The sequence below is a fragment of the Agelaius phoeniceus genome, chromosome 1 (genome assembly GCF_051311805.1).
Source record: "Agelaius phoeniceus isolate bAgePho1 chromosome 1, bAgePho1.hap1, whole genome shotgun sequence".
Taxonomy (NCBI): domain Eukaryota; kingdom Metazoa; phylum Chordata; class Aves; order Passeriformes; family Icteridae; genus Agelaius; species Agelaius phoeniceus.
Genome location: NC_135265.1, coordinates 87,338,864 through 87,363,941, shown reverse-complemented (window position 1 = coordinate 87,363,941; position 25,078 = coordinate 87,338,864). Strand labels below are relative to the sequence as shown.

Here is a 25,078-nt window from a genome sequence, read left to right as displayed (position 1 = left end):
AGCCCATTTAATCTAGCTAGGATGATTTGCTGTGGACTCACTTTAAGGGCACTTTGCTTGACTTTGCCCATCTCCAGTACCTGGGCATTACCATTTCTCTACCTCTGGCTCCACATGGAGAACACACACTCCTGGAACCACTGTCCTACACCCAAAGCTACTCCAGTGCACAGGAAGAATAGCTCACCATTCCCTTCATATTCCCATGTCTGAAGAGGCATTTGCCTCTAGCAAATACTGACAACAGAAGTAATAGCAGCAAAATAAACAAACCAACCTTATGTTTCACAAGGAAATCTGCCCTTCACCCTGGTGTGTACATTCTATCTTGTATTTACTTCTTTATTTCATCATTATAAAAACCACTGAGAAATAGCAATAAATTAGGATTTTTTAAACACGTAATATTATCAAAAAGCAGTGAAAGAATATTGGTACACTGAATACCACTTGCAGACACAAGATGTTAACTTGAAGGAAAAAAGGCCATTTGATTCTTCTGTCATTCAATATTAGATGTTGCAGGACAGTTTGGGCTCTCTCTCCTTCTCTTCCTCACATTTTTCCTTTAGGCTCGCATTTCTGTGCAGTGGATTTGCTGTTTCAGAATATTATGTCTATTACACAGCAATTTTGGAATTGAAACTCTTAAGTATCATGAAAAGCAGAGCTTCATAAATCTGGGAGACAGATGCTTATATTACCTACTATTATTAAAAATAATTTAACAGCTCAGACTTGCATCTATAATTGCATTTCTTCCCTATTTTGCTTGCTTGTTATTTTTAGAGTGCCTGAAATGTGTGCTATCATTGGCTAAAGCCAGATATAAGGTTACAGAGACTAGGTAATTTTCCCTGTGAAACTGTGGCAAAAAACTTTTTTTTTTTTCCTTACCCATGTGCTCCAGACAGCATTCACCAAGATTTACTCTGACAGTGCCCAGTCAACTTCAGCTACTAAAGAACATCTAAACACAAAGATATCTGTGGTAAAAGGCTGAAAGAAAGACTGGAAATGTTCCCCATTGTGCTCCTGAGCCCTTCTCCATGTGAGCAGTTGTTGAAGCTGATGTAAGTTCTCCATGTCAAGAGCCAGCAGACTCTCCATGCAACAAGCCAGCACCCTCTGCCTTCCAAGTCTGCAGGGGGAACAAGGTTTGAGAGATACAGCCCTTCTCCTTAAGAACTGGGCTGGTTCTGGCTTATTCCTTTCCTGCTTTTGTTAGAATCCCTCCTCATCTGCCTAAAAGGAGTGTACTGTGAGGTGATAAAAATGAGACTCTGAGGAAACTTTCAAAAGGACAGGGAGGTACGTTTCAAATAACTGTACAATACTTTTAGGTGATCAAAAGCAGAAAGTAAAATTCCATATGACTACTGCATATTATAATCACTTTCTACAAAGAATTTCTTTCCAATGTCAAGATCTCAACTTTCTTCTATCAGTATTTTGTAACTAGTGAATCATTGTCAATGCATTACTGATCCATCTCCCCTTTCCAAGCCTTCCAATATAAAACACTAAGAAAATCAAGACCAGATACAAACCACAGCCAAAACAAAACTACAATAAAATTCCACGTTTTCATAATTCTTCACACATAAATATCTTCCATCCTGCTGACTTGGAAACTTGTCCTGAGGTAGATATAACTTTGAAGTTGTCAGAGGAAGCCGTGACAAATAGTCTGATGCAACTTCAATTCAGTTTTACCATATAGTGCAGTTCAAATAAAAGGTAAACGAGGCCATATTACTGGGCTGTGCTCAAAGAGATTTAGCTATGTTCTGAAATAACTATGTGGCCACCTTAATAACTCCCTTAAAGAACATTCCTGTAAGGGCAGTTTTCAAGACTGTTGGTTTTTACTCACGCAGGCTTTTTGGTTTCAAGCTAATAGGACTGTTCTGTAATTATAAATTAGTGATAGGCAAAATATACTTCCTTTTTTAAAATCTGTAAGATATTTTTTGGTGTAACACTAACTGTCAGATAGCATATAATTCTTGCCAAATCTCAGCAGCATCTTGAGCTTAACAAGAGATCTTCCTCCAATACTACTTTTGTTCTGGAAAGGCCTTGATGTCTCCTTCCCTCCATTTTCAGGCCTTTGCCCCTGGTTCTGCCCCTTGCTGACTCACTGTCAAGCCTGAGACTCTTTGTGGTTTGAAAGGGTCCCATTTCTCTGCTTCCTGAACCCAGCTGCCAGTGATCAGAACTCCTTTGCCTCTCGCATTTTCTGCAGCTTTTTGTCCTGCCACAGCAGTTATTCTGGACAGATAATACATAAAAACGACATTATATGGTAGGAACACAGTAGGAAAACAGTAATTCCTTTACACCTCAGTCTTGCTCAAACTAGTAAAAATTGTCAAGGCTATGTGAGGGAATGAAAATTTTAATTTATAAAACGCATTGGTTAAAGTTGTCTTTTGTCTCCTTTAAAACACATCAGGAAAACCAAGAAGCAATTGCAAAAATGAGTTCACTTTTCTAGTGGTAGTTTCGTAAATTTGAATGACTATATTACACCCTTTGTATAAAATCAGAACCTCTTCCTAAACCTGAGACTGCACCAACAGAAAAAAAAATCCTTTGATAATAATTCAGGTTTAACATTTTCTCAAGATGGGGCAGATTTCCAAATGTAAAGAGGATATTGCCAGGAAAGATCTACAAATGATTTTGAGTCAATGACTTAAATACAATCTCAATTGATGCCAGTCCCAATACATATATATGTATTTATATATTTATATTGACCCATGTTGCCTGAGTCATAAAACTGTAATCAGCTTCGGGCTTTTCATGCCAAAGGCAGGGGTAGCTTCATATGCAATGAAACACTTGCATTTAATCGAGACTCCAGATCTGGATTTTGAGACAGCTGGAAACTTTTATTAAGTACTGGCACTTCTTAAAACTCTATTTGGATTGAGTCAAACTACATCAACTTAAAAAAAAAAAGATAGAAAAAATATAAAAAGAGGATTTTAAAACCTATTATAATGAGAAAACTAATCTTATTTTAATTTATTCAATGAGTATGCAATCTTACAGTCAAAAAATTTACAGAGTAACATCTACTGTGGACATAAATTTGTCCACCCTTTCAGAATCCCAAAGCAGTCTATTACCATAAAATTGGCTGGGTCTGTGCTTAAAGTTAAGAAAAAAATGCACATGAAATACATGTGTATGTCCATATATATATATATATATATATATATATATATATACACAGACATAAAAAAATAAAATGTCAAGGCTCAAGACTACTAGAATATTGTAAGATGGAGAAAAAAATCCATTAAAATTTGGTTGCAATCACTTAAATAAATAGCTACAATGATTCATCACCGAAATTATGTTCTCTATTAGGACTATAATTTCTAGGGGTTTTTTTTTTCATATTCTTGGCTGGTCAGATATACATGGCTCCTGATGTCTTCTAGATATTCTGGACACTGTCTGTGCAGCACACAGAGGAGCTCTTTTTGGATAATCAATTTCAGTTTGTTCTTGTCCTATACATTTTTATGAAGCAGAAATTATACACAATCAAGGACTTGCAAGTTTTGTCTTCTAATAGAGGAGTATTCATTACTTACAGCACAAGGACCTCTAAAATTAAAAATAGAGTAACAACACTTCATATACCACATGCAGTGAAAGAAAGTTTTAAAAATCCATGCTATGGGAGATACCATTTGCCACTTACATCTGTTATCATTTTCCCTCTGGTCTTGTTTCTTTCCCTGTGGTTAGCTCGTTTCTGTTTTTGCTGCAGGACTCGTTCCCTGGTGGTGCGGTACTCCAGAGCAAACTCACTAATAATCTTGCAGAACTTATTGATGTTGACTTCACGTATCGCGTAGGGTGGATGGCCCATAAATAACAAAAATGAGTGAAACCTGGAAAAAAATGAGTTATAGATGTAAAGGGGAAAAAATCCTTATTGATGGTCTCTTGGAAAAAAAACAACAACAACCCTATATTTCACTGAGTCCATTTATTACATTACTAGCTCCCATCATTTCCTTTGTGCTACAGAATTTTCATGGATGCTTTGCATAACATTGGTATGTTTTATAATCAAAACCATGAAAGTCTAGCCTATGATAACTTCATCCTAGTCTACTTTCCCAGGCTGATGCAGGAGATAAAATATTTATGGAACTCCATCACTTTATATGACTAATTTGGCACGTGAATGACCACTTTCATTTCTCTTATAGAAAAAAATATTTATTAAGTTTCAATTCTGTTTATTTGTATTAAGCAACTTCAAAGAGGCTGTTAGGACTTTGGGCAAAGTCTAGACAAGAAGAATGCAGATTTACAGGCTAGCAAACACAAGAAGGAAAGAATTTCTGGTTCACAAAACTGACCATAAAATTATATTATCTACCAAGTACATTAGTTTGGGACACTCTTAATTCACAGTTTTACTGCTTCTGTGGCATTCAGAGATTTTGCACTATTTGCAGTTTTTAATATTGCTTCTATATTGCATGATTTGCAGCAGCACACTGAATGTGTAAAAATGTATGGGAATTCCTTTTAACTACATCTACATCCCTGAGGACAAAAAGTCTTCCCAATCTTAGAAAGGTGCAAGTATATGAAAACATTTTTAAAAACTGTCATAGAAGTTGCAGGATATCAGAGGAGAAAGTCGATAATTTTTTTACGTGCACAATGCATATGATAAACACAACAGGAAACTAATGAATTCACTTCCCTTCCATTGCAATTGGGATTTCGGCTTACTTGAGGCATAAACACTAAGTCATTACAAAAATGAAAGAAGAACTGAATCAACTTCTCAAGTGTATACCCACAAATTTGGGATAATTTGGAATCCAGTTCTTAATTTTGACCACAGCAATTTGGAAATTATCCAGAAGTTGGAAAGCCTCTCACAGTTTCATTAAACTCAACTGCAAATCCTAGGGAGAGGAATCTTAAATCTGTCTTCAGCTGGTATAAGCATAAAACACATAGTCGAAGATCTTGCAAATAGGAGTGGTTCTGCCTACAAAAGAACTCATTGTACAAGACTGATTTCAGCTTCTGCATATGATGAATTTGTCAAGAAAATTTAATTTTTTTTGCTACAGTCTGCTCTTGTTTATCAGACAGTAAGTCAAGTCTCCTTAAAAAAATTCCAGGGATAAGCAGAAGATCAATCAACTTATCTATAAAGCTACTAGCTTTTGGGGACTAGGAGGCAAAAGACAGTTATTGCACCTTGTTAATAAAGGATTGCCTGGATGATTGCTTTTTTTAAATCAAAAATATAGAAATTTCTGGAGTGGGGGTGTTTCTTAAATGGAGGCTATAACAAAATATGCACCACATACAACCCAGCAACATTTCCTGCAGGAATGGGCATTAAACACTTACAAAACACATATATTTATGATGTCATAACTTATAATTTTATCAAGTCATTTACTATCAAGGTATTGCTGTCACCAGTATAATTCTGTACCTGTTAATTATTCTTCTATGAACAATCTTCAGGATTATGATTCTTTCTGCACAGTCTTTAAGGAACTCAGACATTTTTTGCTTTAGACTTGGCTTCATTTCATGCTTTGCTATAGCCTTAAGGTGATCCCATGATGCTTTGCACCGTCTTTCCATCTGACACAAGTTTTCCTGGAGTTGTTCAAAGTCAACCTGGAAAAAGAGAAAGGAAAAGGTAACTTGAAGTGAAAACACTGCAGTTGTATACCTGGATATCCAAGCAATGCAATCTGTGTATATGAAAGAGTCAAGGTAGTGGCAGCATGACATCAATTCACATTATTAATTATTAGTAAACAATAAAAAATAGCTTTCTCTGTCACACTATGTCTAGGCACGTAATGCTAGTAAAGAAAAGCTGCAAACAAACAAATACCCATACACATATATTTGGTTTTATTCGTGGAGGCCCAACATCTAAAGAAGGGACAAAAAAAATATTGTGATGTGTTTTTTCCCTTGCTAATAACTTCATGTTTGCACCAAGCAACTGCATGACTCAGTTCTTTCTGAGGTAATACAAAACTTTCTCTTTTTCTTAATCCTTTTCTCTACTACTCAAAGCTTTTTATACCCTGTTTACTGCTCACTGTTGTACCCCGCCAAGCACTCTCCATTTTAGGAAGTACTTGGATCTATTCCCTAGTCATGCACTGACTTGTTAATAGATGATCTAGTTCTAATCACAAAATTCATGGGCCAGAATTTTTTAAAGCTCTATTGAAAGTATGTGTTATTTAGTGATCTCAGCACTAACTTTCATCCCTTGATATACAATACCAATTTACTGGCTTGTAACGAGATCATATAATGACTCTGAAAGTCTCTCAACACAGTTAAAATAAATGATTGCACCTTACAGTAACATTCATCAGGATAAAGGCCAACACATTCCACAGAAGGTGAGGGAGAGCTTCTCCTTTATTCATCAACCAAAAAAGGTGTTCAAATCATGATACTCTTACAGGAGACACTCAGGACGTGCTGCTAACAGCTAAACAAAGTGCATCAATGACCCAGCCACAGCACACAACAGATGAGAAAAATAAAACTACCCATGTTATGGAATTCTGGAGAAAGGAAAAAATTATTTTATAATACCACTTCACAGTTCAGATGAACTGAAGCTATAAAGTACAGACTTAGTTCTCAGATTCTAAACACATCAGTGCTTGGGATGTTACAGTCTCATACTGCAGTTAATTCCTTAATGCAAAATGAAAACCAGTGTCAGGGGTAGGTTTTATTTCATTCTTCTTAGCTGTGTGCAGCATCCACTGCTGAGACCTATACTGAGAATAGCCATAAGAAATGCATTATTATTAAAAAGCTCCTGGTATTGATTTGATTTGTTTATGCTGTGATTTATAAAGTGATGAATTTTTCCTCTTCCCAAGGAAATAGAAACATCCTTTGATCCACTCTGCTATTCAGAAAAGCCCTGCAGGCGGAGCAGCTGTGGGGTATTTGCTTTCCTTATATCCATATCAATGCATATGTTGAAAAAAAAAAAGTCCTTTCCAGGTCAGTATTTTCACTGTTGATGATAAACACATTGCTGCTCTCCACAGATGGTGTACCTAAAACACACATGGAGAAAAATACTAGCATTCCTCTTAAGGAAAAAAAAAAGACAAGGTTTAGGCCTTCTCAGTAAGAATTATCCAGCCTGGGTGAGGAAGCATCTCAGCCTCTGTAGCTGAGAAATTTAAACTCATGACATTTTATGGCAGAATGAGTTTTATTTTAATCTATTGAAAAGGTCTGAGTTTCAGACTTGTAGGGGTTCAAGAAACATCTTTGGAGAACAACAAATCTGGGGGGAATGTGGTGAATTCCTGGCCCGTTGAAATCTGCCAACAGTCAGCAAGTCAGCACAATCACAGGAGTGGGAAGTTCCAGCAGGGATGGGGGCAGGCAGGTTGGGCTACAGGACACTCATGAGTTTTTTGAGCACAAACAAAAATTCAGTCCTCTATGGAAATCCTAAGGAGACTGCAGTAAGAAGATCACCACCTGAATTCTCTTGGAATAAAGCTCTGTGGAGCACAGGTGTGCTCGAGCAGGAGCTGCAGAGTCCTGGAAGGAATAAAGTAGGAGCTCCAGTACAGGATAATGTACTGGTGTATTCCCCCAAAGGCAAACTGTACAGTGCCTGACAGAATGTGCCAAACCTCCATGGAATCTCTGTCTGCCAGCTCTCTAGTGTTTGGTCACTTGCTTGTGGACAGAAAGGAATATACTTGAAGAAAAACATCCTCATGTGAAATATTAAAGTTCCAGTTTTTCTCAGATTCAATCAGGTACCCCACCTGAGACTTTAAGAAATGCTATTTCACCAGTGCCCATTTTGTGTGTAGACACTGAATCCATCACATTTCAGTCTGCTCCAGGTCTGTGGTTCTGCTTAGGATATTATATACAAATGTAACAGTAAGAGTGATGAGAAATCTCAACTACAAGAGATCCCCAAACATGTTCATATGATAAGGAGAACAAAAACTTGTGTGGGGTAATAATGGCAATTATTCAATATGTTATGCATAAAGAAAACATAAAAAGGCATTTGTAATACCATACTACCTCTTTACCAGTTCACATAGCATTGCTAAGGGATCATGGATTGCACCTTCTGATTTATGTGCTTAATTCTAACACTTCACTAAAGGAAGTAATGATGTATAATAGTAGAGAAATATGAATCCTCTTTTTTGTTCATTCTTTCTTGAAACAAAAGATGCACCAATTCTTGCCTGCAGGTGGATGGTCATGCTGGAACTAAGAAGGAACTCAGGTGAGCTGTGGCTCCAGGAGAGCTGAGCATAGGAGGTACTCAGACAAGAATTGCTGTGGCATTATTTTATAACTATGCTCCACTGAATAAAAGGAAGCAGTAATCTGAAATAGTCAGTACAGCTTTCTTGCTGGACAGTAGTGTACAGATATTGTACCTGGCACAAGGATTTGGAGGAAGGTGGAAACATACATTCTTCTTCCTCCTCAGCACATATATGTGCAAAAGACATGCAGCTTGCTGCCAGAATAGATACCTCCTGCTAAAATTTTTTAAATTAATACATGTTCTTTTCTGTGGGAAAGAGAATGAGTGGTCTTAGGCTGTTATGCAAAATAGGAAAATCCTTTCTTTCAAATGCTATGAAATGTTTATTTTAATTTGTAAACTAATTTAAAAAAAGCAACTTTCTAAATGGTTCTGGGACATATTTGATATGTTCCTCATTCCTCTGGCCAGGTTCCTCTCCATAACACTAACACTAGCTAAAAAATATTCAGAAGTATTGGTATCTGTGAAATCTCTTGCTAGGCCCACTGTTCAGTTTTCTGGGAAGTGCCTTATAGACACTGTTTGATCAGAGGGGAGTAACCAGAGACAGTATATGCCAGCAGAATGTAAATGCCAGTTTATGTGACAAAAGCCTCTCAGAGTAAGCCTCAGCAAACCACTGCCCTAAACTCACTAATGGGCAACTTTAGAATTAAAAACCTATTTTTCAATTTAACACAACACCACATTTTGCACAAATGACTCAGACCAAAGAATAAAACCTTCCAACCACATACCAGAAACAGCAGCTCTCACTTTAATCACTTTATATCATTATTTACTGCTTGCTACCATAGAAGCAGATGACTTTCCCATAAACAACAAAAATAAAAAGAATTCTACCAAGTTTCTCATTCCACTGGGCTGAGAATTCAGTACCTCGTGACAGACCTACAAACAAACATACCAGAACAAACAGCTTCTGTTCTCACTGTTTTTCACCTGACTCAAAAACTGCCACCACCACCAAATGGCTCAGCATTTACTTCCCTGCTTGTTCTGGTTCCCTGAACATTGGTCCTTACAAGGCCTATTTTTTTCAAGTTCAACTCCATCCAATATCACATGCCATGTATAAAAGTTTAAAGCTTTCTCATTCATGAAATACTACACCATGCTCCAATCATTCAGGCAGGACATGGATCAGGGAGCCTTTCAGGTCTTTGGGTTGGGGTTTTATTCCTCTGTGTGGCCACAAATACCTCATGGCAACACAGGAATTGCACACTTTTTTATTTTTTGGGAGAGAGGAATGGCTGCTTTGGGAATTAAATGCAGTAGTTCAAACCTGCCTTCCACTATATATTCCCCAGGGCAGCATATACAACTCCAGGTATGCACTGCCATGCACTGCAAACAACTGCAGCCACTGTGAGATAAGAGGTCATTTTTCTTCAGCTTTCCCTTAGCTGGAATGTGCTTTACAAACACGTTCCCTTTTCCAGCTAAATCTCCTCTAGTCTTTGGGCTAAGCTCTCCCACTGCAAATACAAAACCATCCTAAAGTCAAAGATGCTGCACCTAAATACACTCACGTTTCCTGCCTCCTGTGTTAACATTCAGCTCTTCAACAGGGTCAAAGATGTCACAAGTGGATTGAAGCAGAAACCCCAAAAAAGTAAATGAATGGAAACTGATGAAAGACTTATTTTCAAAATCACTGTATCTAAAGTTTTGTTCTGAAGGCCAGTGAATAACTTATTACATAGCCTCAGCATGCTTGTATAAGATTTCTATTGTTTGATACTCTATTGTTTATTGGTATAGCTTGCTTCTTTTAGTGGTGAACATATAAAATCCAGTTATTTTCTAAGGAAGACCTGGATTTCTGCATTTTTTCTTAGTCACAAGGTGCATTTAAGAGAAGATTGATGCTTTCACAATGACATGTTGTCTTAAATGCACAATAAAATGACAACTATTTTATTGTACCTCATAGAAAGATATACATAACCACACACAAGCTTTCTCTTTTCAAAGTTCAAGATAGTTTCTGCAGCAGACCACAGTCTAGTCTGAGCTGTTTATAATTTAGGGTCAGACCGTTCATTCTCACATTATTACAGGGATGCGTTCTGGCAGGGAACATGAAATCTTCCTCTTTTCCTGAGTTGGTTCAGTGCCAAAGGAAATTCTGAGAATTGCTCCTTGCAAACACACTGTCATCTGAGAGCAGCGACCTTCTGTGGCGTATGTTCAGAACTCTGTCTCCTCTAATATTTCCAGACTGGTTTCCTTCACCAAGTGTCACAAGAATTATCCCAAGACCCTTGCTAGTCTGACTTGCACACTGTGGGCATGCATTTTAACCAAGATAGATGCCAGCTCTCTTAAGCAAGCAATATATAAAGAAGGTTCTGCTCAGACATTTCTAATTCCTGGGTAAGAAGTGGCATTCTGTGAAAATAATTTTGGAAATGAGAGCACCTGAATCAACCCACTAATGAAAAATTACAGGACAGAGATGGCAGAGGTGCTTACTGAGGTATGACCAGATGAGTCTGCCCAATTGTACACCCATCTCTATTGCATTTTGCTTCATTGAACAATATCCTAACTACATGGGATCTTTTTGCAGATGCTGTATGGCAGTTTCCATAATCTGGGACAAAGGAGAGCCATATCAGTCAGTGGTGACGTAGGTCCCTTCAGATAGTGTTATGTCACATGCAACAATTCCTGCAGTCATATCACCTGGAATGTTATTGAAACCCCACAGTGCCATCAGGTACCTGTGCTAAACTTCATCTGCTCTCTTTGAGACACAACCTCAAAGTCTCATTTGCCATGGAAACTCCTTTCCCCTTGCCCCAGTATGCTCTGTAGCCAACAGGATCTGCCTTTGCCTGCTCTGCTTTCACCTCTGCTCCTGCTAGCCCATGCCATGATCTGAGGCAGCTGCTGGCATCACAAGGAATGACTGCAAGAAACCTTGCATTCCTGGACTTTTTTTCCATGGAAAATAATTTGACTTTTGGCATTTATTTTTGTTTGAAATAATGTAGGGAAAACATACTTGAACGATAACTGCACACAAATACTTTCTGTCAAGTGAGACATGAGAAACCACACTGAAAGAGTACAGGAGGCAACATGATTTTCCCCTACCTTTTTTAGGTTTTTTTTTTTTATCCTTTCTCTGCTTTCCACTGTATCAGGTGGAAGCTACAGCATGTCGAATATCACTTCTGTTCCAGCCAGCTCCTGCCTCCTTATGCCTCCCTGCTAAGGTCCTTGGAGGGCAGGCTGCTGCAGGCTTTCTTGTCCCCTGTGTATGCCTTAGGCTCATCCTACATTCTTTCCTAACAGCAGTCCTTGTCCCCTCCTCTGTTGCTAACATTTCCTATTTCTTACTTTTAAAAGCCTGCCTGCTTCTCCACTGCTTAGTAGCTGTGAGTGTCCTGTGCCCAAGTGTCTTGCTGCAGGGGTAAAAAGCCAGACAGAAGTTTGACATCTTGTAAGTGAATTAAAATCAGGGGAAGAAAATGACAATTATAGTTTATCTATAGAGCTGGCCAGTTTTCAGGTGCACAGGGGAAATATTTCTGGGTAAGAGAGAGAAGATGAACATTTTTAATATGGACACATTTTTTATTCACTAACAGAGGAGATATTGGGGTTGAGGCAACCACTTCTTAAGGAAATTTCTAGGAACAACACTCGATCTTAACTGCAGAAATCTGAGGGTCTGCTTCAGTACTGGGTACATCAGTTTTGGTACAACTTCAGTGAAAAAGCAACTTAAAATATCAAGAAAATAAAAAAGATAAGTGATTTTAATCATGTGATACTAAATAATCAGTGCTGTGCATGACTTTATAAATGCTTTTTTTAATCTAGAATTGTATTTTTTCTCTAAATTTTTCACTTGTGTGGTTTTTTTTTGGTGCTATTTATGACTCCAGTCCTTCAGTAAAAAGCAACAAGTTTTGAAATAACTATACCATTTTGTTTCTGGTCTTTGTAGCTCCTTTTTGGTGGGGCAGCCTGTTTTCTTTATGATTTTGGGTTTTTTCATGAACTAATGCTCAGGAAATTCTTCTATGATGTGCATTTCAGGGGAAGGGGCATCTCTGTTTATCTACAGGATGGAAATTGTTTAGCCTTTGTGGTTTCTGAAAGATGTTTGTAGGCAAAACAGAGCTCAAAATACAGCCTAATCCACAGTGATATATTAGTTCTCCTTTCCTGTCAGCTTTCCTAAACCAAGATTTCGCCTTGTCTGTGAACATTCCCTTGAAGAGGGCAGCTTGGATGGCTTCCACATCCTAACTCTCTGATTTGTGGCAGCTATGATCAAGTGGGAATAGAGCTTGTTACAGAAATCCATCAGTGGTTTAACACATGCAGGAACATCCCAAGGAGGGAGACCTTGGGCGACACGGGGAAGGTTAAGGCTATAATTTCTCTTAATGTGATTTTGTCTGGCCTTTTTGGATTTTCGTCCGCTTTGGGCAGGGCCACTGGATCAGCAAACCACAGACTGAAAGACTGTGCTCAATTTTGCACGCTCTTAGACCTACATTTTTTTTAAGTGACAGCAGTAGGTTAAGCTTTCTTCCACTTTCTATGACTGAAAAATAGAAGAACCACTTGGGAGAATACCATACATGGTGGTGAGAATTTTGATCCCAATCTAAGAAAAAAGGGAAATAACTTCTTAGCAAAGGGAAGAAGCAGGAAATGAGAAAACAATATACCTAAATGCTAAAAAAGTAAGAATCACTCAAATTAAAACCAAAAACACAATAGAAAGTTAAAATCTTCCAAACATGAGAAACCAAACTCACTGAAGGCAATAAACCAGAGCCTAAACATAGGCTGTACAAGAGGAAAACTAGGAGAAAAGAGATGGAATCTAAAGAGAAAATATCTAAGGATATAAAAGAAAAGCCACAAATTCCTTTATGGTACCAAAAAAAAAAAATGTAGGGGGTCCTGGATCACTGGGGAGGAAAGAAACTGAGGAAGACAAAAATTAGAGAAGGGAAGCAAGATTACTTCTTTTCATCCAGCTTCACCACAGAGGATGTTGGGGAAAAAACTACTCTGGTGCTCCTTTCCTTTTTCTGTATTATATTTTTAAGAGATGTGAACTGATAGTAAGGTTTGAAACCTTACTAGCAGAAATACATGTTGGAGAGAGATGATATCTTACAAAGAACTAAACAAGTAGAATACAGTAATTATGACATCAATTAAAATCTAGAAATTGAAGCACTGGCTAAAATGAACATGAATATGTATGAAACTATACTTGGTAACTTAGAGAATAAAAGGATAGTAGAAGTTTTGCCTATCCCTAGAAAAGCAGCAAAGTTGGTGCAGAGGTCCAGGTTTTGTTACTGCATCTGGTAACTTGGCGAAAGGATGAGTGACAGGAAACTTAATACATAAAAATAACCACTATATTCTGAATGTTTATAAAATAGGAAATAGATAAGACTAAGTAAGAAAATTAAATTTCAAAATCTTTTCAAGGGACTCATGGGAGGCCACCTATGAATTGTGAGGTTAAGAGAGCAAAAGAAAAGAAGGAATACACATCGATTCTCATTTGGTGACAGGGCTAAGAGCAGGCGTCTCATGGTTTCTACTTTGTATTTCAAAATTATCTGGAAACAAGGAAGCACATCCAGAGGGTCAAATCTACAGATGGCAGGAAATTATTCAGATTAGTCCTGACTGAAGATCATCAGGGGTTTGAGAGATAAGCAGTAAATCTTCTTCAGCAGATCATGGTCACTGCTGTAGACTGCAATGCAGTGCAGAGTGCACGGCAGCATCTGACTCCATTGGGAGTTCTGAATGCTCTGTAAGCTCAGGAGACTGCCTGGCTGTCCTTGGGAACTGCACTGGGACAGTGGGTGTCCAAAGGGTACCAGCAGTCAAAGAACACAGAGAAAACCTCAGAACATCTAACAAAAGGTAGCAGAGTGGACAAACACAGTAAGATTTGACAGTGATAAGGAGAGGCTGGGATACTGGTCTTACTATTGTTTAACACATTCTAAAAAGTAAGATGAAGGAAAAGCGTGAAAATGGTTTCATAAACAAAAGATATAAAAGGATCATTTAAGACTTAGACAAAGATCTGAGCAGCCTAGTTTAATCTGGTCTTGCACTGAAAAGGGTGATGGATCATATGACCTTCAGAGATCCTTTCCAACCCAAGTTATTCTGTTCATTAGAAATAAAAAATATTTTTACTGCTCAGTATATTCAGACAGTAATTCCTGAAACCAGCAAATTGAACAGCAGAAAAAAAAAAGATTATGAATTCATTGTTGCAAGAACTGCACTAGAAGCCAAAAGAAGATTTCATTTTTGCAGTTAAAAATAAAGTATTGTATTATACAGATGTCCTGGGTTGTAGGGGCAAACAGAGTCGCTTACCCCCACACTCTCCAGCTCCTCTCCCAATATCCAAATAAGGTGGCCTTTGGAAAAGAAATCATTCCTCTATTTGATGCACATAATGAGAATTATGGCTCATGAAATAACATTTTTGTAGGAGAAATCTTTCATTCCCTTAGAAAGTTATTGTGCTCTTCTGTCAAGCAGCTGGTATTGGCCACTGTCTTAATCAAGACACCAGACTAGAAGGACAATAATTATCTTCTGTAATTATTACCATTTCCATGAGACATGACTCCTAAAGAGAATTTTTATGTTTGCTATCTCCCATGTTTACTCCATTAATCAAGCAATGTACTATTTTTAAGGGTTATTCATGAAATTTTGCACTCTGAGAGATTCAAGAGTGAGTTTACAGTGTTCCTATCATGCCTGGTCATAGCAGTTATAATCTCCATACCATACTGAGCCATTGACCAGACCTATGCATTAACCAGGGAATCACCATTTTTTGACAAGATTCCTTTATTTCTATTTATGTTCCCTAACTCCTAAGGAGATCTCAAGAGATCCTCTGGAGATGCTCAAAACCCACCTGGACTTTTCTTCTGCAACCTGCTTTAGGTGAACCTGCTTTAGCACGGGGTTGGACTAAGTCATATGCTGAGGTCCTGTCCAACCCCAGCAATTCTGTGATTCTGTGAGTTAAACCGAGTATTTCAAGGACTCTTTAATTCTAGAGACAAATTTTATTAGTAAAAAATTTATTCCTTCCATTGGATTTAAAATACAATCAGGCATCTGCTTTATAAACGAGATTCCCCCAAGCCACAGAATAAATGAATCTGAAGATACTGGTCAAAGTTTTAACTTGAAAATAGTTCCTAATAGTTATGTACATTAATAATGTACATAACATTAACATGGCTGTCACAACCAATGGCTGCTGCCTAAGAGTGCACTGATGAGGGAGCCTTGTGACAGGCAAAAATAAAGTTCAGAAGAGGGAGTACTGGCATCTTTGAAACTCAGTGCAAATGACACAATGAACACACATTTATAAATAGTGCTGCAACCAGAGAGGATCAAAAAATCAAAGAAGAGAATAGAATAAAATCTTAAATCTTTCACTTCAAAGAGGTGTTATAAAAAATGCACATAGAGATGTATTTACCTACTGGACATACCTTGGCTGACCTAGTGATGGCCCCGATCTCTGAATAAAGATCAGTGCTGTCTGGGAACTTTTCTACCACCATAGTGCAGACATGGTGCAGGAGGGACTGTTTGTGCACTGTGTCCTTGACTTCTGGAACCTTCTCGAGGTAGCTCAACTCAAAAGCTTTGGCCTGCAATGAAAAAAAGGACATTAAAAATAAAGACATTAAAAAAAAGACATTAAAAATAAAATGCTTACTCCTTCTCATGTAGACTAGTAGACAAAAATGATGACCAATCAGGGGCAGAGGGGAAAGAAGAAGAATCCTACAGGAGAGGAAACTCATTGCTTTCAGTAATTTTTAACTTGCTGAAGATTAGGCCTAAAATCAGTTCATCTGCAGTGAAATGACCCACGACATAGTTCTCACACTTTGAATGCAAAGCATCAATACTACACTTAAGGGAGTTACACTAGAACAGTGCTTAGCTCCACATTTCCTTCAGATTATGCTGAAAGAGGTTGGACACAACACAAAACACCCTAACACAGAATAAAAGCACGTTATATTCCTTAAATTACTTTTCTGGTACAAAATAAATAGTGGGTTGCAATTTTCACAATGATTTTGACTTCTGTATTTTTGAAGGTTAAAAGCTGCAGGGGAAATGCTGGGACATCAGGCTTACATTGGTTCCATTCAGAAAGTTCCCAATGGCTAGCAGAGTAGAAAGGATAAATCCCAAAGTTTTATTGTGCTCCAGTTGGTCCATTCCCTCCTTCAGGTCTAGCAGTGGTTCTGCAACTTCCTACCATAAGAACAGAAACAAGACAGTGAAGGTTAGTTTTTAATTCTATGGTTTAGATTAATTACTGCAAAAAGTTCCTGAACTGGCGTCTTGCAGAGTGTAAACTGGCCATGTGTGCTGGCTTTCTTCCATGTTCCAGCTAATAAATCACATGCAAGGACAGCAAAAAAAGTACATAAAATATTTTCCTACTGTTGTTCCTTTATGTATGCAACTGCCTCACTTGTCCTGGGGACTATCTTGTGATTCCAAACAGGAGAATGCTGCTGCATTTCAGTTAAATCCATGAACACACCCAAGCCCCAACTTAAAAAAAACTCATATAAGTATTTTTTTCTAATATTTGAACAACAAATTAAAAAGTTAGAAACCTTGCTGACTTAAAATTTGTAGCTTGACCCTACAGCTTTCTTGAAAGAATAGCCATTTCTGTGTTTTAGATATGGTTTTGTGCTTGTGAGAATTTAAAACTGAAAAAAAATCTGCTGTAAACATCAAGCTTTACAAATAGTCTCATTTCAATTTTTTAATTTAATGTATCTTCCACCTACACATGTTATCTGAATATAGATGTGCATACTGGTAAGGCTTGAAATCATAAATTCTATTCCATTACCTCAGGAAGTGAACTGCACCAGAGAGTTCAAAGAAAGAGAGTGAGGGTAATTGAGTTGTCAGAACTTATTTCTGTCTCTGTGTGAGGCCCAGGGTTATTTACTTTGTATGCACACTAACTGTTCACATTGTTTCTATCTTCAAATGCCATTCTAACATCCGTGAGCAGCATTCTTTTCACAGAATCATAGAAAGGTTTGTTTTGGAAACGACCTAAGGATCATCTAGTTCCACCCCCTGTGCCATGGGCAGGGAGACTTTTTTCCCAATTTCCCATATTGTTATACTCTTTATGAGCCAAGAAGCCAAAATTAAGCTGCTATTTTAGACCAAGAGGCAAAGTAATTGAGAATTTCACTTTCTTGGAGACACACAATGGTTTCTTCAACAACTGTAGTGATATTTTACCATAAAAGATGAATGAAATATATTTCTAGTCCCTACAGAAAAATTTGTCTCTTGAAAAGAATATGGAAAATTCAAGACAAATTAAGAGATGATAGTGAGCTAAGTAGTTTATACATCAGAGGAGAGGTGCTAAATAATACAAGACTTTATCAAAGTGAATTAAAATGATACTGCTGCACAGTATTCTTTGAGTTGCTTTAAAGTCAGAGTTGATTTAGTTTGTTTTGTTGCATTATAGGATGACTCAAACTGCTCTGAATCTGTGGTAAACATGGGCTTCTGAACTATTTCATTTAGCTCAATTTTGAACCTGCCAAAAAACATTGCTAAGAGACTGATTTAAAACATTCTCCAGGTGAATAAGAAGGTGGCATAAGAGGCTTCCAAACCAGGCCATACTGAGCTCTTCATTGAGCTATTTAGACAAGTTATCTAATCTTAGACTTTTTTGCATATAGTACACATTTATAATTACTCTTTATTTCTTATTTTATTGTAGGATTTAAAAAAATTTAAAAAGTGTGCAAGATACTGAACAATCAGACAAATTTCTGATTTTTTCAAATTTACCCACTCTTTTTTCCTATAAAACTCACCTTCTACCTAAAGAAGGCAGATAGATAAGGTAGAGCTACCTCATATCCTTGGATACCACATTTATATTTTTCAGCTAAAAATTAGGTTTGAATGAAATTTGAAGATTGGTCCAGAATTTGTCTGAAAGGCATCTTATAATGCCTGATTCAATGTTTGATGGACATGCACAAATGAACTCAACTCATTGTACTTTTTTCATTTCTACACCTGCTTTTATTAATTTTGTGATCCTTTAAGTTGTCAGCAAAAAGGATATATTTGTCTGCAGTGATCTTAATTAAAAAAACCCAAAGTGCCTATTCTTTTTTTTTCTATTCCTTTTTTAAGACCTTTACAGCCCCTTTGAGATAACAGAATTTGACAATATCTGCATCATAAGTAATTTCATATGAGGAATGAGTAGCAACACAGTGCAATTTTTTAACCTCTTCTGTCTGCGCATTTAAACTAGGATCCCAAAAGAAAGGAGAGGGAAATTATTGTTCTGCTAATGACCTTTGGTAAACATTTAAGTTAACACTCATTCATTTTTCTTTCATTTTAAATATTCTATAGAGAGCAAAGAGTGAATATTTATTCATCCAGTTCAGCTCCTCACAGGTTGAGGATGCTCCCTACAAATGTACCCCCTACTTGCTTCAGTTAATTAAATACAAGCTAAGAAAGATTATATCTCTTATTATGCCTGAAAAGCTTTTAATGAACATAAACAATGTATCACTTAACCCATTTCTTGAACAATTAATATTCTTTTCTTTCAGGTTGTCCGAGATGAAGCTAAAAGCTACTTAGGCAGAACTCTGTTCTTGGCAGGTTAGCAGAAGAGTCTCACGTATGAGAAGCCTGGTCTTACCAATAACTCAGGTATTTCACACTGGTGGTAACAGGGACCATCTAAAACTTCCAGCCTCATGGAAATAATAGCACTCATATCTTACATAAAATGTATGTGGGACTTGGTAAATAATAGGAGTGCATTCTGAACTGCTATGAATTTTCCTTATTACAAAATAAGAATCAAAAAGAAAAGATCAAGCAAATGCCGGACAAAAAAAGAAAGGCAAAGCTGTGGACTTAAGTGATTCTGGGACCTATGTTTCATGAAGTGTTTGCCCTTTTGCAGATGGATCTTCTGCAAAAACATAGTTTCAAGAATAGAAGAATGTTAGCAGCTCAAGGGTCTCTTTTATCATCATAATCACTAATGCAAATTACTTCATTTTTTTAAAACTGAGTATCACAGTATCTTATTTCAGTCCAAATAACATGTATATTTACTGATTACCTGGAACTCTGACCTTAACCTCTTGTAACTGGAGACACCCAGGTGCTCACTCTGCCTTGCACTCCTGATGTCTGACCCTGTTTCTTTGTCCTCACCCAAGACCCAAGCTGTCTGTCCTATCTATGCTTCTCTGCTAGGCTTATCACATGCTTCTCATACTTTATCACACTTATCACGTTAGTTCCTCTACCATTTTATGGTAAGTACTGTGCTTAGTCCTATCTACCTTGAGGCAGGGACAAAAATGTTGGTTTTGTCTTCCCTACAGCTGTTGCTTCTCTGAGTAATTTAAGTATTTAAGACATTTTGTACTAGCATGCATTCTACATGAATTTTAGCTGGCAATAAATTAACTTTGTGGCAAAAGTAAACTCAGAATTTCTTTAGCTTTTAGTGGTGCTTCAAATGTTGCTTTTTGATTGAGAGGACCCTAGAAATTCTAGGTATATGCAGAGATTAGTAAGTACTGCTAAATCAGCTTACATGAAAGGTACAATTTAGCCTTGTGGTAACTTCAAAGCAGAATAAATAGCTGTACCAGAGTGAAAAAAAATGAAAACAAAACAGAATGAACTGGCAAAAAAGTATTCATGCCAGATACAAGTATTTTGCTATACAAGTCAGAAATGTAAATGGCTAATACTAAAACATTCCAGTAAAAATCCTGAGTATTTGTGTGATTGCGTATCCTAACATCTGAGAAAATTAAATAAATGTTGAGTAATCTTGACAGTATCACCTGCAAATCAATCCACTGTCGCACAACTCATTAAATAACCATTGCTACGTAAACGTAAGGAATTTTCACAAGCATGTGAAACTTTTTTCACGTTTCACTTTTTAGAATCCATATCACACAGTTATACTGATTTTTCAATACACATCTATGTGCACAGATACAAAACGAATATGCAGAGGAGAGAGCTGCTTTAATGGCAATGCCAGGGGTATGCACCACAAGTGCAGCAAAAAGGAAGCTCCTGTGCAGAGATTCCTGAAAGACCTTGTGAAAGGCAGCAAGTACCTGAAATCCCCTACACAGTTTCATTCTGTCTCACCTATGCACCAAATTTTTATCCACTTTTTAAAAATTTGTGCCCATGATTCATCATGTTGACAGACACCCCAATAACAGTGTTCTTTGAATGAATGCCAGCCATGGAGAAGGTGGCAATAACTGTGTGTGACTGAGCTGAACTGTCTTATCTTTTGTTTAGAATTTTGAGAGCTATAAACAAAAAAACCTTAATGGATGGTGTTTTCCTTAGTTTAAATAGATGTAAGATCAATGCTCTCATGATATAAGACTGAATATGGTCGTCCTTACTCAATCTTTATGGAAGAAAAATTCTCATTGCTCTAAAGTAATTTCCTGAAAAACAACATCTGGAGAAGATGTGGCAGAGATTTAGCCCTCTTCTTTGTTTCAATATCATTAGTGACTAATTAAAGGAAGGAAGACATAATCTCCTAATTTTCTTTTATAGAAGGAAGAGATTATGAAGGATCAGTTTAGCTGTTTCCTGCTTGGCCACTGAAACAAAAGTGACCCATTTACCATTTCCTCAAAATGTCCATATAATACCAAGGTCAGGGAAAGATTAAGCAAAGCCTCGGAAGAGTCTCCACCCATCCCTGTGCTTTTCCTCACCTTTTCCACTATCTCATAGTCCATCTTGAAAGCCCAGAGCTGGAGCCTGGCGGAGAGTTCGCTGATGGAGGAGAGGGTGAGAAGGAACTGCTCAGCGCTGCCCAGGGGGACATCGGGATTCGCCAGCTGGGCCTCCTGGATCTTCTGCTTTTCCTCCTCGGTGGGGATCATGGTCAGGATTTTCTGTACAGGGAGCCAAAAGGCAAACATCAGTGGTGGGGCTGAGAGGAGTGTGAGGGCTGGTTGCTCTGTGACCCAACAGCAGCCACAGTAGAAGTCCTCAAGTTCTTGGCTGTTAAATTAGGACAGTACAGCAGCAACCAAAAACTAATCCACTGCACAAAACAAGGACTGCTATCTCACACACCTGCAGTTTGTTTAAAAATGTATCTGGATTGAAATTTTTATTTTTTTAAAATCTGTATTCAGTAGATAGTAAGTGGCTAATCATGGGATGAAACACTGAAGGGCATGAAAGGAAATTGGTTAGGACTGATCTCATCGACTTTCATATGTTTAAGTCAGAACTTAATATCTTTTTGTAAATTACATGAGGAAGTAAGGGTAGAAGGAGAACAGTTTTGTGGCCTATGATTTACAGCAAGTCAGACTAGACTTTAAGGTCCCTTTCAGTCCCAATATCTACAAATCTTCTAGCACAATTTTAAGTATACAGGAATAACTTGAAGACTCCCGTCCCTTGCTGTCCCCATAATTTCTTACTTTTGTTTAGTCTGTTTTGTTTTTCTTTTGGAACACAGAAACTATTACAGCTTACTAGGTCACTCTTAAAGATTTCACCCTAACTGACAACTTCCAAAGGAACACACATTGAATTTAAAGCTGAATTATGCATTGCATAACATACGGCCTTTTTTTCTTTTTATTTGAAAACGGATCTCAGTATTTTCAGTTTCTGCTGTCAGTGTGGTACAAAAAATTTAAATTTTCCCTTTAAGTCATGAATTTTACAGGCTTGCTTAAATGTGTCAGCTTTCCTTCTGAAATTATTGCTCTCTAAGGTATTGCTTCTTAATCGGTTTTTAACACAATAAATGCACTTCAAAGTAAAAAAGAAAATCAAAACATAAAGACATCAGATAAGTTGAGGTCTCTACCGTACTGATCAATGCCTCCTTAAAGCAAAGCAGATTTCTAACACAACTTATGTTTATTCATCTCAGGAATGACATGTTTTTGCTGTAGCCGTCTATAATGATAGAGGCTGTTTTGAAGGGGAGGAGAGAATAATAAAAATACAGCCAAGGAGCTATCAGACCTGCCAATCCAAACTACAGCCTTGTTCCAGCACTGGACATAGCCAATTCATCAAAGCAGCACAACTGCCCCCTTCTAGTTCTGAAAGTTTCCCTGGCTGTTTGTACAGCACTGGAGCTAAGTGTGGATAGAAAGCAAGGGACTTCTCCTGGTCAATCAGGCGAAGAACAAAAGTTAAGCAGGCAAATAAGGTTCAATTTGTTGAAATGGGACTTATTTAATTTCAGCCACAGCATTTCTATTGCTGTCCACTTTCTTCTGTTGACTTCCATAAACATTTAAAAAGAAGCATTTTTTTCTGTTAATGTTGCCTCTCTCTCTTGCTCTTTGTTATAAACAATGACAAAAACAAAAAAAAGCCTCCTTGCTTGGACACTCAAGATTCCACCTAAATAAATTAATAGCTTAAGGAAAAAAAAAAAATAAAGAGGAGGAAAATCCCTCAATACACTCTGATGCTTTTCCTTAGCCTGAAAGGACTGCTTGGAAAATATTCTGATGTACACGTGTTTCAAATGACAGCATTTGTGTATTGATTTTGAGATGTGCCATCCATCCATCCATCCATCCATCCATCCATCCATCCATCCATCCATCCATCCATCCATCCATCCATCCATCCATCCATCCATCCACCTAGACATGCTAAAATCTGTAACTTGGGTCATACTTAACGTAAAACTAGATTTCTAATTAGCTGCTTTATGATCTCAGTGCTGAATCAATACTCACGTAAAAAAGTCTGAAAAAAACCCCAGACTGAGACTGAAACTCATAAAGAAAGGTGCTTTGCAGTGTCCCTTGAAGGAGTCAGGCATCTTAGTGCCTACTCCTCTTTTCCATAAGAGGAAGACACACCCTCAGCTGAGACAGGGCAGCTTGCAAATAGGATCAAATTGGACATCCATACATGGAGAGTTTAGCAGTAGCCATGTGATGGGTGTAAAAATGCTTCTGATGCATTTTTGAAGGCTAACACTGCAGCAGTACTCTCAACTGCCTCCTACAAATAACTAGGATTTTGGCAGCTGCTCAGGGATCCCACAAGTATTTTGTGGTGGGGTAATGCCTTCACTCCAGATTTTACACTGCTTTGGGGCATTTTAAAAAGAGCAAAGAAATAGTAAGCTTTATTTCCAAAGGGACTCCCCTCCTCCTTAAGCTTTATATAAACATCACAAGATAGATGGAGCTGACAAAAAGAATTCTAGTCCAAGTTCTGCAAGACTGCTGTGCTGCATACCATACTCTGTGAAACAGGGGATGCCAAACAAAAGAGGCTGTGCTTGTGGTGCCAGCTGCTGAGGATCAGCCTGCTGCTGAAAGCCCTGCCTTGGTGGGGCCAGAGCTGCTGGCAGGTCTCACACCATCCAGGGTGCAAGTGCCCCCATAACAATGACCTACACCAGCACTCCTGAACCTGTTTGGGCAAATGATTCTGATCCTGCTGGTCATCATCCTTGGTGTGCCCCTGAGCAAGTAGAGAAATGCTCCTCTTCTTGATTCCCACTCTGTGACTAATTTGAGCCATTTGTTTGGTGCTGGAAACTGATGAGTACACCATCTGCCACTTTTTTATTATTTTAGTTTTTATTTCTATTATTTTTTGAAAAAAAAAAAAAAACCCTAATATTAAAAGTAGCATAAAATCACAGCAGGGCAACAGGTTACTGGCACCTGATGTGACCATTAAATCACAAACAACTTAGAGTCCAATCATTAGTTCATATTACTCTTCCCAGTACACAGAATCCCAGAGTGGGTTATGTTGGAAGGGACCACAGTGGGACTACTGATCCAAGCTCCCTGCTCAAGCAGGGCCATCCCAGAGCACATCGCACAGGATTGCAACCAGACGGTTTATGAATATCTTCAGTGAGGGAGACTCCACTGGGCACCTTGTTCCAGTGCTCAGTCACCTGCACAGTGAAGAAATTCTTCCTCACATTCAGGTGGAACTTCCTGTGCATCAGTTTTTTCCCACTGCTCTTGTACTGTTGCTGGGAACTACAGAGAACAGCCTGGATGCATCCTCTTGACCCTCCCTTCAGATACTTAAAATACTCTGAGTTTGCTTTTCCCAGGCTGGACAGGCCCAGCTCCCTCAGTCTTTTCTTGTAATTGAGGTGGTGTCAGCAGCCTTCAGGTCAATGAAAGGAGAACTGCTTATTAATAAACCCTATGCTCATATTCTCTAGTACATGTGACACATGTATTTCACCTTCATGCATTCTCACAAAACTGTTTGGGCCAGAGCCTTATGTTTTGAGGAAAACGTGTGTGCAAATAATTTAGGAAAATAAGCAATTTTCCCATGAGATAATGGACCCCAATTATTCTGCTGCCAGACTCAGCCACCTGCTTGAACTTCCAGCAAAGGGATCAAACTGCTCATTTCCTGGACTCTGCCATCGTGAGCTATAATCTCCAAAAGTTCCTAAGAGGGAGGACTTACAAAACCAACATATGGCTGAGGGTGATGGACCTCAGTGTGGGATGCAAGGAAGCACCTAAGCAGTGATGGTGAATAGCCCAG

General features: G+C 38.0%; 1 protein-coding gene across 5 annotated transcripts in view; it reads right to left on the bottom strand.

The window, feature by feature from the left end:
* Positions 1–25,078, bottom strand: part of FHOD3 (formin homology 2 domain containing 3) — a 376,643-nt gene that overhangs the window by 26,588 nt on the left and 324,977 nt on the right. For all 5 annotated transcript variants that reach the window (XM_077182716.1, XM_077182714.1, XM_077182715.1 and 2 more), the window contains 5 exons: positions 21,265–21,447; positions 16,589–16,708; positions 15,928–16,089; positions 5,501–5,691; positions 3,725–3,917 (listed from right to left, as the gene is read on the bottom strand). In XM_077182716.1, coding sequence (XP_077038831.1) covers positions 3,725–3,917; positions 5,501–5,691; positions 15,928–16,089; positions 16,589–16,708; positions 21,265–21,447 — 849 coding nt within the window. The remainder of the gene's footprint in view (positions 1–3,724; positions 3,918–5,500; positions 5,692–15,927; positions 16,090–16,588; positions 16,709–21,264; positions 21,448–25,078) is intronic.